The 12840-nt window shown below is 38.1% G+C and overlaps 2 protein-coding genes across 3 annotated transcripts in view; both read left to right on the forward strand.

The window, feature by feature from the left end:
- Positions 1-12840, forward strand: part of col21a1 (collagen, type XXI, alpha 1) — a 68328-nt gene that overhangs the window by 46685 nt on the left and 8803 nt on the right. For both annotated transcript variants that reach the window (XM_082153883.1, XM_082153882.1), the window contains exons 17-22: positions 1683-1727; positions 2080-2133; positions 3978-4031; positions 7024-7077; positions 7189-7260; positions 11992-12027. In XM_082153883.1, the coding sequence (XP_082010009.1) occupies positions 1683-1727; positions 2080-2133; positions 3978-4031; positions 7024-7077; positions 7189-7260; positions 11992-12027 (315 nt within the window). The remainder of the gene's footprint in view (positions 1-1682; positions 1728-2079; positions 2134-3977; positions 4032-7023; positions 7078-7188; positions 7261-11991; positions 12028-12840) is intronic.
- LOC309486558 (uncharacterized protein) lies at positions 4103-7072 on the forward strand. The gene is made up of 2 exons (XM_082153907.1): positions 4103-6264; positions 6876-7072. The coding sequence occupies exons 1-2, from the start codon at positions 5240-5242 to the stop codon at positions 6910-6912; spliced, it is 1062 nt and encodes a 353-aa protein (XP_082010033.1). The 5' UTR covers positions 4103-5239; the 3' UTR covers positions 6913-7072.

Raw genomic sequence — 12840 nt, forward strand, 5'->3', positions numbered from 1 at the left:
TTCATTAATAACTCATTTCCAAAGGGGCGTCACCAATGGACGTCGCTCAAATGCCTCTGGGTGCAGTTGGATAGACCTAAAACCAATCAGAGCGATCGTCATCGTGTAAAGCCATATGCTGCGTCCCAATTCGCCTAACACACTACGCCATAAAAGTATGTACTCTTTTTGTGAAGAAAAGGTATTCAAAAGCAAAAAAGTAGGCAAGCTTTGGAACATACTACTTCGTCATCTTTATCGGACGGATCTGTCGCGTGCGTCCTGTCACGTAAACTGCCCTCAATCATCGTGTCACAGTTAAAATCCTCTATTAAATCTAATTTAATTTCCTACCGTTTCGGAGAGAAATGTAGCAGCACGTTCATCTGCCAGTGGGTCTTTCATGGAGACTGTCCTCATGTCTTTGCAATTTGAATATAATAATGCATTTAAAAGTTGAACGGACGTCGCTCAAATGCCTTTTGGGCACAATTGGATAGACCTAAAACCAATCAGAGCGATCGGCATCGTGTAAAGCCCGCCTCAACGTTTCTGATTGGTGCCGCGATTTCGACGGATTAGAAATGGGCTTGAATGAGCTCTTGCCAGACTACTTCTCGAGCAAATCTGAATTTGCCGGAAGTTGTCTGGGTATTCCCAGGCTACAGGGTTCGGCTTTTGCGTTCTACAGTCGCCATTCATTATGTTTACTGTGGCGAGCAGGACGAGGCTGAGGGGCGCAGGAGAACGATGAGAGGCCGGTGGAAAATCGTCATTTTGCGTCATCGGAGTATTTTTTCCAGACAAAAAATACATAAATCTCTCGTCTCAGGGGGATATGAGGGTGGAAAGCACGGTAATTCGAAAATACTACAGGTTTTCTACTAATACAAAGCTTAATGCTAAATCCTGAAGTATCCCTTTAAACTCATAGTTGTCTTTTACAGTATGGTTTCAAGAATCGTGTAAAACACATTATAAATTTACTCTATCATTTTTTAAGCTCATTTGAGGAAAACTATTAGACAAAAAAAAAAGCAGTTGCATAAAATTGATAAAGTTACATTAAAATTGTAATAATTATAATAATAAAGTGTACACAATAAAAACTAATGGTTAACCCAAAGGTTATAGCTATTCAACAAATGCCCATTTGTGTGCATTCATTTTTCTTATTTGCTAGATCTAGTTTTGAAAACATTATTGTTATTATATATTTTTTATATATTATTGTAATGTTATATAAAATACTAGCACTTTAATTATTATAACAGGAAAGATAAAGTTGCAGTTCCTTGAGATTTAAATCTCAATCCTCCTACAGATTGTGTAGGTTGGCCTGATGTTATCTCCGGTGTTAGATCCGAATTTAACAACGTCCTGTTAAAACTATTACTTTCTCTGACTGACAAAGCTTCAAGATGCCAGGAGGGATGCATTTCATAAGTGATTAATCCAGACATCCCATGCATGTTAGCTTCATCAGAGGCCAGGAAAACCCACCGGTGTCCCGACACAGCGCTGTGTTCACCATGGCCCTCAGATACTCAATACATCCAGTAACTGGGTTTTCACATGCACTCATTAGTGTAACGACTCTGTCTCTAGTGCTTAAAGCCGTTAATGAATGTTATAAGTCTCCTGGGGATTTTTCTAAGTGGTTCATTGTTAAACAAGAATTGAGCAAGTTTGTTTTTTAACAGGGCATGCCTGGTATACCTGGAAATGATGGTCAGAGTGGAATTAAGGTGATGTTTTCCCTTTTTCTTTGCTCATGTGGACAGTTTATTTCTCATTTGTTGTTGTATAGAGGTTATGCTTCTTGCTCTTTTACAAAACTTATTTTTGGCAATATTTTCAGGCACTATGAGTGCACCTCCAACACTATTATTGTACCTATAGGAAACCTAATTCTATTAATTATAAATATAATTAAGTGGCATGTTCTCAATTATTTTTTTTTTCATTCAAAACCCATTTAACTTTTTCTTAAAGTCTCCGAATATAATTTTGCTACCAGTGTATTTTTTTTATTAGTCACACCATAAATTAAGCTATCCCAAACATATTGAAAATGTACATCTGTTGGTTTTTTTAAAGGGTGAACATGGCCTGCCAGGACCAAAAGGAGCCAAAGGTATACCTGGAGACTCTGTAAGTAAATCTAAAAATATAGTAAACACTTGAAAAATCACAATGCAAAAGTGAGTGTAACTTTTAATATGCTTGTGATTATGTCCACTGCAAGTCAAATCATATCCAGTCAATCAAATCATATCCAATCATAATGCAATACATTTGTGTTTTCCTTTAAAACATCACTGAGAGAGAAATATATGAAACCAAAGAGGCAATCGCATTATTTGTTGTACAAATGCTGTAGACAATAGGACTATTCTCGGTGGACAATGAGCAAGTTAGCCAGGATTGTGGTGACCCTGGTGCTCAAATCGCTTCCATTTGTTGGAATGCAAACATGAGAGAGAGGAAACACTCGCACATGTGAAGAGATTTAGATTGCACTCTGTACCAATGTTTGCTGAACCTGCGAATTCATACAGTATATGATGAAAACATGTTTTAACAATTGACAATGTCAATGTCACTTATTGATCTCTTGACTCAGTACACCAAATATTTGACATCTTGAATTTGCCTGTAATTTGTGATCTAGTGGTTATTAAAAACAGAAGCCCCTAATAATGTCCTCATATCCTGTTGCTGATATCCATGCTCAAAGCTAGTGTACCTACACCTAATATTTAAATAGGACCTATTGTTCATCTCTCTTTAGTGTGTACTGTTGCTGTTTGATCATGATAAAGCTCCAGTTCTTCTCTATATCAGTGTCAGTGTTTCTGAACTCCTGAAACGTCTCCATTGTAGTCTTGAGTTTCTCCCAGGAACGAAAACGTCACAATATTCCTCATTTAAATAATTAATATGCAGAATAAAAGGGCGGGCCTGGTTGAGTTAGTTAGTAGTGTGTTGAAACTGGAGGTTATGGTAAGGGGCGGGACATTTCCCAAACACACTTGAAGAGCTTGACCAATCACAAGCGTTCAAGAATCGTTCTTATGTTTAGACCAAGCTTTTGAACCGAGTGTGAAAACAGTGTAAGTTTGGAATTGACCTGACTAAAGACTTTATAAAGGGTTTCAATGATAACGGTCAGATAAGTATGATTTAAACCATGCCAATAAAATTCCACTAATGCCAACATCATTTTCAAGTCTATTCAAAAGATAAGTCTATAATTATACAATACTAATTGGTAATTTAGAAATGTATGTAACCTTTATTTTGAGTAAAAAAAAAATATATATATTTTAGGTGCTAATCATTATGATTTTTTGGTCACACTTTAGATTAGGGTCCAATTCTCACTATTAACTATGACTTTTGCCTCAATAAACTCCTAATTACTGCTTACTAATTACTGCTTACTAATAGTTAGTAAGGCAGTTTTTAAGTTTAGGTATTGGGTAGGATTCAGGGATATATAATATGTTCATGCAGAATAATGCATTAATATGTGCTTTATACGTACTCATAAGGGACCCTAAACTAAAGTGTTACTGATTTTTGTTAATGGGGTACATGCATGGGAAACCACGTGGCATGAAAGTTGAGTAACAATTTACATAAAATTTGCCATATTGTTTGATGGGGACATAAAAACCGCCAAACTGACCCATTTTTGAGTGAAAAGGATATTCAACTAGAAACACATCAGGGCAGGACAAGGTTTTATCAATCAGGAATTGATTGGATCATGAAAAGTGGGCGTTCCATATAGCGATTGGCTTCAGCCGAAAAGAAAAAAGGACTCAGTTTCAGAAGCAGAACAACTTCATTTTGATAAAATATGGCAAAGAAAAGTTACAAAAAATTTAAATAAAAATAAAAACACACACACACACACACACACACAAAATACTGAATTCTGATCGCAAGTTAACTGCTGTAAAGTTAAGAACGTGTTTGTCTTTCTACAGGGCGAGATGGGATTGCCTGGAATGCCTGGTTCAAGTGGACAACCTGGCCCTAAGGTCACAATGCATGTATTTGCCCTTTGTAATGTTGTAATTCATATGGAAAACATTATAGGTATTGATTACTGAGTTGGAGTCACTATTACATTATTATAGTGATTTCAGAACAGTTGCTTGACAGATGGCGAAATCCCTTTGTTCCGTTTGCACTGTTTTTCTCAGTCGCCTTTCATCATTTGTATAGACATGCATGTGGATTGCTACATGTGATGTGTAATTGTGCAGAACAAAAGCCATAGATTATAAATGGTTATGATACTTCAAACTTGTTCCGCTTCAAATCATGTTTTTTAGATTGTGTCCAAGGAAGGAGAAAACGAAGCGTGTCCAGATTTCAAATCTCTTGTGCAGCTCTCATCAAACTTCAGAATGCTAGCCAACAACGCTTTTCTTCATGACTTATTGAACACTTTATGACACTAAATGGACATTTTTCATTTAAAAGAAAATGAGTGCAGAGGAAAGAAATATGTGCACACTGTTACATTGTACACTATAAATCCTGAAAACTTCCAAAGAGGCCTGTTAACTTTTAACTCGGTTTGGGGACGGTAAGATTTGTTAATGTTTTAGAAAAGTCTCTAATGCTCATTTATTTGATCAGGAAAAACAGTAAAACAACACTACTGTGAAATATTATTAAAATGTAAAAAAACATATAGTAAAATGTAATTTAATCCTGTGATCAAAGCTGAATTTTCAGCATCATTACTAGCAAAGTTCGAAAAAACAGCATTTATTTACTGTCTTTGCTGTTACTTTTGATCAATTTAATGCATCTTTGATGATTAAAATGATTCATTTCTTTTAAAAAATAACTGACCCTAAACTTTATTTAGTTCACCCAAAAATGATAATTCTGCCATTTACTCCCATGCAAGACTTTCATTCATCTTCAAAATACAAATGAATATATTTTAATAAAATCTGAGAGATTTCTGTCCCTCCATTGACAGCTACGCAACTACCACTTCATAGTTCATACAGTTCATATGAATCGAGTGGTTTAGTCCAAATTTTCTGAACAGACACAATCACTTTATATGATGAACAGATTGAATTTAGACTTTTATTCATATATAAACATTCATCAACGCATAAATCAGTTATGGTAAACAGAAGTGCAATCAAGTTCGCTTAACGCGCAAGAACCAAAGAGGTTCATTCTCGTGTTACGCAGCACGTTTGAGCTTCAGCAAGAACCAATGAGGTTCATTCTCGTGTTACGCAGCACGTTTGAGCTTCAGCAAGAACCAATGAGGTTCATTCTCATGTTTCGCAGTACGTTTGAGCTTCAGCAAGAACCAATGAGGTTCATTCTCGTGTTACGCAGCACGTTTGAGCTTCAGCAAGAACCAATGAGGTTCATTCTCGTGTTACGCAGCACGTTTGAGCTTCAGCAAGAACCAATGAGGTTCATTCTCGTGTTACGTAGCACGTTTGAGCTTCAGCAAGAACCAATGAGGTTCATTCTCGTGTTACGCAGCACGTTTGAGCTTCAGCAAGAACCAATGAGGTTCATTCTCGTGTTACGCAGCACGTTTGAGCTTCAGCAAGAACCAATGAGGTTCATTCTCGTGTTACGCAGCACGTTTGAGCTTCAGCAAGAACCAATGAGGTTCATTCTCGTGTTACGCAGCACGTTTGAGCTTCAGCAAGAACCAATGAGGTTCATTCTCGTGTTACGCAGCACGTTTGAGCTTCAGCAAGAACCAATGAGGTTCATTCTCGTGTTACGCAGCACGTTTGAGCTTCAGCAAGAACCAATGAGGTTCATTCTCGTGTTACGCAGCACGTTTGAGCTTCAGCAAGAACCAATGAGGTTCATTCTCGTGTTACGCAGCACGTTTGAGCTTCAGCAAGAACCAATGAGGTTCATTCTCGTGTTACGCAGTACGTTTGAGCTTCAGCAGGAACCAATGAGGTTCATTCTCATGTTTCGCAGTACGTTTGAGCTTCAGCAAGAACCAATGAGGTTCATTCTCGTGTTACGCTGCACGTTTGAGCTTCAGCAAGAACCAATGAGGTTCATTCTCGTGTTACGCAGCACGTTTGAGCTTCAGCAAGAACCAATGAGGTTCATTCTCGTGTTTCGCAGCACGTTTGAGCTTCAGCAAGAACCAATGAGGTTCATTCTCGTGTTACGCAGCACGTATGAGCTTCAGCAAGAACCAATGAGGTTCATTCTCGTGTTACGCAGCACGTTTGAGCTTCAGCAAGAACCAATGAGGTTCATTCTCGTGTTACACAGCACGTTTGAGCTTCAGCAAGAACCAATGAGGTTCATTCTCGTGTTTCGCAGCACGTTTGAGCTTCAGCAAGAACCAATGAGGTTCATTCTCGTGTTACGCAGCACGTTTGAGCTTCAGCAAGAACCAATGATGTTCATTCCCGTGTTTCGCAGCACGTTTGAGCTTCAGCAAGAACCAATGAGGTTCATTCTCGTGTTTCGCAGCACGTTTGAGCTTCAGCAAGAACCAATGAGGTTCATTCCCGTGTTACGCAGCACGTTTGAGCTTCTGCAAGAACCAATGAGGTTCATTCTCGTGTTACGCAGCACATTTGAGCTTCCGCAAGAACCAATGAGGTTCATTCTCGTGTTACGCAGCACGTTTGAGCTTCTGCAAGAACCAATGAGGTTCATTCTCGTGTTACGCAGCACGTTTGAGCTTCTGCAAGAACCAATGAGGTTCATTCTCGTGTTACGCAGCACATTTGAGCTTCCGCAAGAACCAATGAGGTTCATTCTCGTGTTACGCAGCACATTTGAGCTTCAGCAAGAACCAATGAGGTTCATTCTCGTGTTACGCAGCACATTTGAGTTCTCCAAGAACCAATGAGGTTCATTCCAACACATGAAAGAGAGCCGCACTCCTGAAGCCTTTCCACTCCTTTCCCACTCCTCAAGCCTCTCCTCAAGTCTTTGGGATATTTAATAAAAGTTCTTACTGATTAACTTTGACACCCAAACTTGAATTTCCATTATTAGGGCACTAAAGGGGGAAGTGGAGGGCCCGGTCAACCAGGACCTCCAGGGCACGAGGTAAAATATTAGATTCAAATTAAACCTTATCAGGTGGTTGAAAGAAGAGGAAACATACTTGAACTGCATCTTTATATGTTTTAACTTTGTTTATTATACTTTTTAATGAAGGGCAAGCCCGGAGAGCCCGGGACCACTGGCCAACCAGGACATCCAGGAATGCCAGGATCACAGGGACAGAAGGTGAATAATTAATGACCACTTCATAAAGATTCCTCATCACATTACATCTGGGGTTTGGATGTATCATACATTTATGAAACTCTCTGAAAATGATTTTGTTATTGCATCCAAATTGCATTTATTTCTTCTGATTTTAATGAGAAAGAAAACTGACATTGCATTTTTGGTCAGTCTTGGAGGCGAAAGCCCACTTTATGGTGAGCAGATTTTCCAAGTGTAGCTCTATTAACTTCAGTAAGGTAATGATCTACCATGGCGAACAAGAAAAGCATTCATGAAAATGTTGCTTGTGGTTTACAAGCATTGGCCGCTTTCAGTGAAACTTCATGAATTATTGACAGCTGTTTTTAAATTTAGAGCTAAATCTTAATTACTATGGGTTTGCCCTCTGTTAGAAGTGGCAAGTTTGTTATGAATCTATCATTCAGAATTTTTGTGTAGTCTTTTGAAAATGATTTCAAAGATGGTAAAACGGTAGCAGTGACTGCCTCACACATGGTACTTTACACGTGATGCTCTTCTTAGAAACTCATTTCATCTTTGGAGAAGGTTTTCAGTTTCAGTTTAGTTCGGTGATTTGTGATGCAAGTTTAGAGATACAGCATACATAAATAAAGTATAGTTTGGTATACAATTTTGAAACTACTGGCTGCAATGCAATAATACAGTATTGTTTATTACAAATTACCAGCATAGTAATTTGAATGTAAATATTTACCTTCATTTCAGAATGTCTCAGTGTTTTGGGAATGACACACACGCACACACACACACACACACACACACACACGCACACACGCACACACGCACACACGCACACACACACACAAAGCTCAGCACAGTAGCTCAATGGTTGTTGTCAGAAGGCCTTTCTGTGTGGATTTTGCATGTTCTCCATATGTCTGCGTGGGTTTCCTCCAGGTGCAAATGTAAATAATTGCTTTATTAGTTGAGGCAAGAGCTTATGAATATGTATTTTATTTTGTAATTCGGCTAGGTGCCAATAGTGTCACTGAAACTACATACAGTATTTTAAAAAAGTGGAGACAGATTTGTTTTTTCCTTCTTTAAGATGGACATCGCAGTAGGGATAGATGAGTTCCTATGAGCACTATAGCTAATAGCTCTGAACCAGCTACCTGATGCAAGTGCTGTTGGGTCTTTATATAGACCCCGCTGGCATGTTGTGTAAAGCAGCAGATATATAGATCAAAAAGCCATTGTTCAATGGAATGACAAATTTTTGTTTGGTATTGGTTTATGGTTTATTGGAGTATTATGGTTTATTGGAGTATTTTTTTTTTCTGGTGAAAGACATACATAAATTAAGAAGAAAGCATAGATGAATATTTATTGAGTAATCCAAGATGTTAGTCAAAATGACATTTTTCACCTAAGATTTGGAGCCAAATTACAGGGGGGTACAAATGATTTTAGAGAGATGACAGCATCATTATTTTACTGGTCGGTCTGTTAGAAAAATCTCTTGACTTCAGCCATCTTTTTTGCATTATATGCCAATGGTGACAGTTGAAAAATGGGAAAAAGCACTTCTTGAGTTTGTTTCCCCTGAAGTTTGCATACAGTAACTCGAGAAGAATTAAAGATCTCTTAATATCCTTTTAGGTTTTGGTTAACTTTGAATATTTCAAGGCTCTATATGGTTCATTTCCAAAGTATTGGGATGCCTGACCATTACACCAACAGGGACTTCAATGACATAACATTCAAAATACATAGACATTAATATGGAGTTGGTCCCCCTTTGCAGCTCTTCTGGGAAGCCTTTCCACAATATTTTAGAGTGCTTCTGTGGGAATGTTTGCACATTCATCCCGTAGAGCATTTGTGGGGTCAGGCACTGATGTTGGACGAGAAGGCCTGGCTCACTATCTCCATTCCAGTTCATCCCAGAGGTGTTGGATGGAGTTGAGGTCTGGACTCTGTGTGGGCCAGTCAAGTTCTTCCAAACTCATCCAACCATGACTTTATGGACTTCATGCTGGAATAGAAAAGGGCCTTCCCCAAAGCTGTTCCGTCAAATTTGGAAGCATAACATTGTCAAAAATGTATTGGTATGCTGAAGCATTAAGATTTCCCTTCACTGGAAGTTAGAGGCCTAGCCCAACCCCTGTAAAACCCATTCCCTTCAGAAGCCCCATCCCTCCTCCACCAAACTTGACAGCTGGCACAGTGCAGTCAGACAGGTAATGTTCTCCGCCAGAGCGTGTTTCATCTGTTCCACACTCCAGTGGTGCTTTAATAATAAGTTTAATTTAATTTATAAGTTTAATTTATATAGCGCCTTTCCCAAGCTCAAGGACGCTTCACAATGACAGTAAATAACAAGCAATTTACAAATAAATGGACAATGGACATTTGCCCAGTCCAAGTAATGGGCGATTGCAGTTGCAAATCGCATTACATTTGCAATACAAACATAAAACAGAGGCAACAAACATTAATCACAGACAGCATGGTGGGCAGTTGGAGTAAAGATGCAATAGATTATTGGTACCTAGGTTAACATTGTGACTGTGTTATGTCAAATTAACATTTTCATGACTGATAATACTGATTAAACAAATGGGTTTTGAGTTTATGCTTAAATTCATGCAACGTGGTTGTTGTCCTGAGAGCCAACGGAAGAGAGTTCCATAGCTTAGGGGCTATAACAGAGAAAGACCTGCCACCCATAGACGACAGACGAAATCTCCGCTCACAGAGGAGTTCACAGCCAGAAGATCGGAGAGTTCGAGGGGGAATATAAGGAGAAAGTAAGTCGGAGAGATAGGCTGGAGCAAGACCATTGAGTGACTTAAAGGTAAGCAGAAGAATTTTATAAGTGATCCGGGATGACACGGGTAGCCAGTGCAGTTTAAACAGAATTGGAGTGATATGGGCAGTTTTTTTAGTGTAAGTTAGTAGTCTTGCGGCAGAGTTTTGAATATATTGCAAACGTGAGATAGAGTGTGCTGGTAGTCCAGAAAAAAGAACATTACAGTAGTCGAGGCGAGATGTGATGAACGCGTGTACTAGTGCTTCAGCGTCTTTTGGGCTGACATAGGGACGGAGTTTGGCAATATGGCGCAGGTGAAAAAAGGACGCTTTACAAAGTTGACTAATGTAAGAGTCGAACGTCAGTGCAGGGTCAAGAATGATACCCAAATTTTGGACAGTGGTAGATGGAATTATTGATGTAGCTTCAAGGTCAAGTCTGGGAATGTTACTTAAATTTTTTGTTAGAGATGGGGGGCCAGTGATTAATATTTCTGTTTTAGTCAGATTCAGACTGAGAAAATTGGAGTTGAGCCAGGTCTTTAATTCATTAATACATGATGATAGTGATGTGGTCTGGTGAATAGAATCTGGTCGGCAAGCAGTATATATCTGGATATCGTCGGCGTAGCAGTGGTATTGAAAACCGTGGCGGCGAATGATTTGTCCAAGAGGCAGAATGTAAATAATAAATAGTAATGGGCCAAGAACTGATCCCTTTACACCACTCTATCCGACGCTTGGCATTGTAATTGGTGATGTGAGTCTTGCATGGAAACCCATTCCACGAAGATCCCACCGCACAGTTTCTTTGTGCTGATAGTAATTCCAGTGGAAGTTTGGAACTCTTCAGCAAGAGAATCATCTGAGTGTTGGTGACTTTTGGCGACTACACACCATGCGCCTTAGACACAGTAACCAGTGAGTTTACTTGGTCTTCTGCTTTGTGGACGAGTTTCTGCTGTTCCTAAACACTTCCACTTTCCAATAATACCACCTACAGATGATTGTGACGATGACGCAATTTTCTTTTAGAAACAAACTTTGTTGTATTATTTTCATGTTATCAATGTGAAGCTGCTTTGATACAATCTGTATTGTAAAAAGCGCTATATAAATAAAGGTGACTTGACTTAACTTATTGCAAAGGTGGCATCCTATCACAGCCCCGTGCTTGAATTCATTGAGCACATTTTTTCACAAATCTCTGTAAATGCAGACTGCATAGCTATAGGTGCTTGATTTTATACACCTGTAACAACTGGTCAGATTGAAACACCTGAAATCAACAATTAAGTGGTGCCCCAATACTTTTGTCCTTATAGTGTTTATACCAATACTCAATATTGCTCATTTAGAAATAGTTAAGCAAAACTGCAAAGTTATGGTCCTTGTATACTGAGTCCAAAATTCTTGTCTGAAAGTTTTGCACGCTAAAAAATAGATACGACCTCACGTTGTGTCAATCATGTTTACACACTGCCTACAAAACTCATAAAATATATCCGGATCAGGTTCGATTCTCTGCGTTTTAATATGCATCGGACTCAGTGTGTAAGGTTTCTGTGCGGGACGAATTTTTAGGATGACGAATACGAAAAAAATATTTTTCAGCATGGGTTTTTGGGAAGTCCTCAGAAATATCTTCTGATTGAAGCATGATGAGGAAAGGAGCTGACTATTACCAGGTTTCTGTTCTCTCAGTCGGGCTGGGCTTGATAAACACACTCCTGACTTTTATCCCATTCATCAAAACTTCAGACTCAAATTACCTGTTTAATAACCTTAGAAGTTCTCATACTTTTCTCCAACATTTTTTGTCAATTAATATGTGAAATAATAGAAAGCTTTCTTTATTTGGATTCTTTTTATCTAGTTATAGAAATTAAAATGTCATTTGTAAGTATATTTGCATGGTTTTCCAACTAACTTTACTTTGAATGTTTTTGACAGGGTCAAAGAGGAGATGCTGGTGAAAGAGGAGCTGATGTAAGTTAACCATTTACAATTGTGCTTTACTGAAAAAATTGCTAAAGCTAAGGATAAGGATTTTGGTGGAAATGTTTTCTTATCTCTCAGTTATTAAACTAAAAGGGAACCTTCTCTAACTGAAACACTTTCAGTCCTCCTCTTAAGACAACTCAGTTTTTGCTGATAGAAGAAAAAAAATGCAAAGAAAATGTGTTACATGTGATCACTAGTAAATGTTGGCAAATGTCTTTTGGCTTGTATTCCTGTGGAAAATGTGGCCGTTTTGCGGGTTCTACTAGATGTTTTTCAGATTTAATTACAGTATACTTACAATGACATGTAAGATGTTGCTTTTGTCACTATAGTGAGGTCTGAGGAAAACACGGCTGGAATCATGAAATCCACTCATAAAAATTTAATTTACTGTATAACGCAGAATGTAATGGAATTTGGCAACATTTAGATGAATAAATCAAATGTAGGGCTGCAGACTTCATCAAATCATAACTGATATTTAAATATGATTATGAAGAGATTAATTGCATTTTTGAAGATTTACCACTTTTTTTTGTTGTTGATGAATTTGTATTATAAAATACTGAATCCAGAAAAATGTTAAAAGACAACAGGATTTCTGGGGGGGAAAACACATTTCATAAGGCTCTGTTAACATTTTTATAAATTATAAATGTGTCAAAGTTTTATTAATTCCGTTGATTAGAAATCCTTTTTGATTTAAAAAAATGTAATTAACCCATTAAAAAGAAAGGAAAGAGAGGAAATATGGGATTTGGGAAAAATGAAACTAATTTCCTAGGGCCCTAATATATC

The sequence above is a fragment of the Leuciscus leuciscus genome, assembly GCF_965113295.1.
Source record: "Leuciscus leuciscus genome assembly, chromosome: 22".
NCBI classification, from domain to species: domain Eukaryota; kingdom Metazoa; phylum Chordata; class Actinopteri; order Cypriniformes; family Leuciscidae; genus Leuciscus; species Leuciscus leuciscus.

Excerpts from the sequence above, each read along its gene's own strand:
- LOC309486558 (XM_082153907.1), top strand. The coding sequence starts at position 5,240 with ATGAGGTTCATTCTCGTGTTACGCAGCACGTTTGAGCTTCAGCAAGAA. Across the intron at positions 6,265-6,875 it reads CTTCAGCAAGAACCAATGAG|GTTCATTCCAACACATGAAA; the intron begins GTTCATTCTCGT and ends AGAACCAATGAG.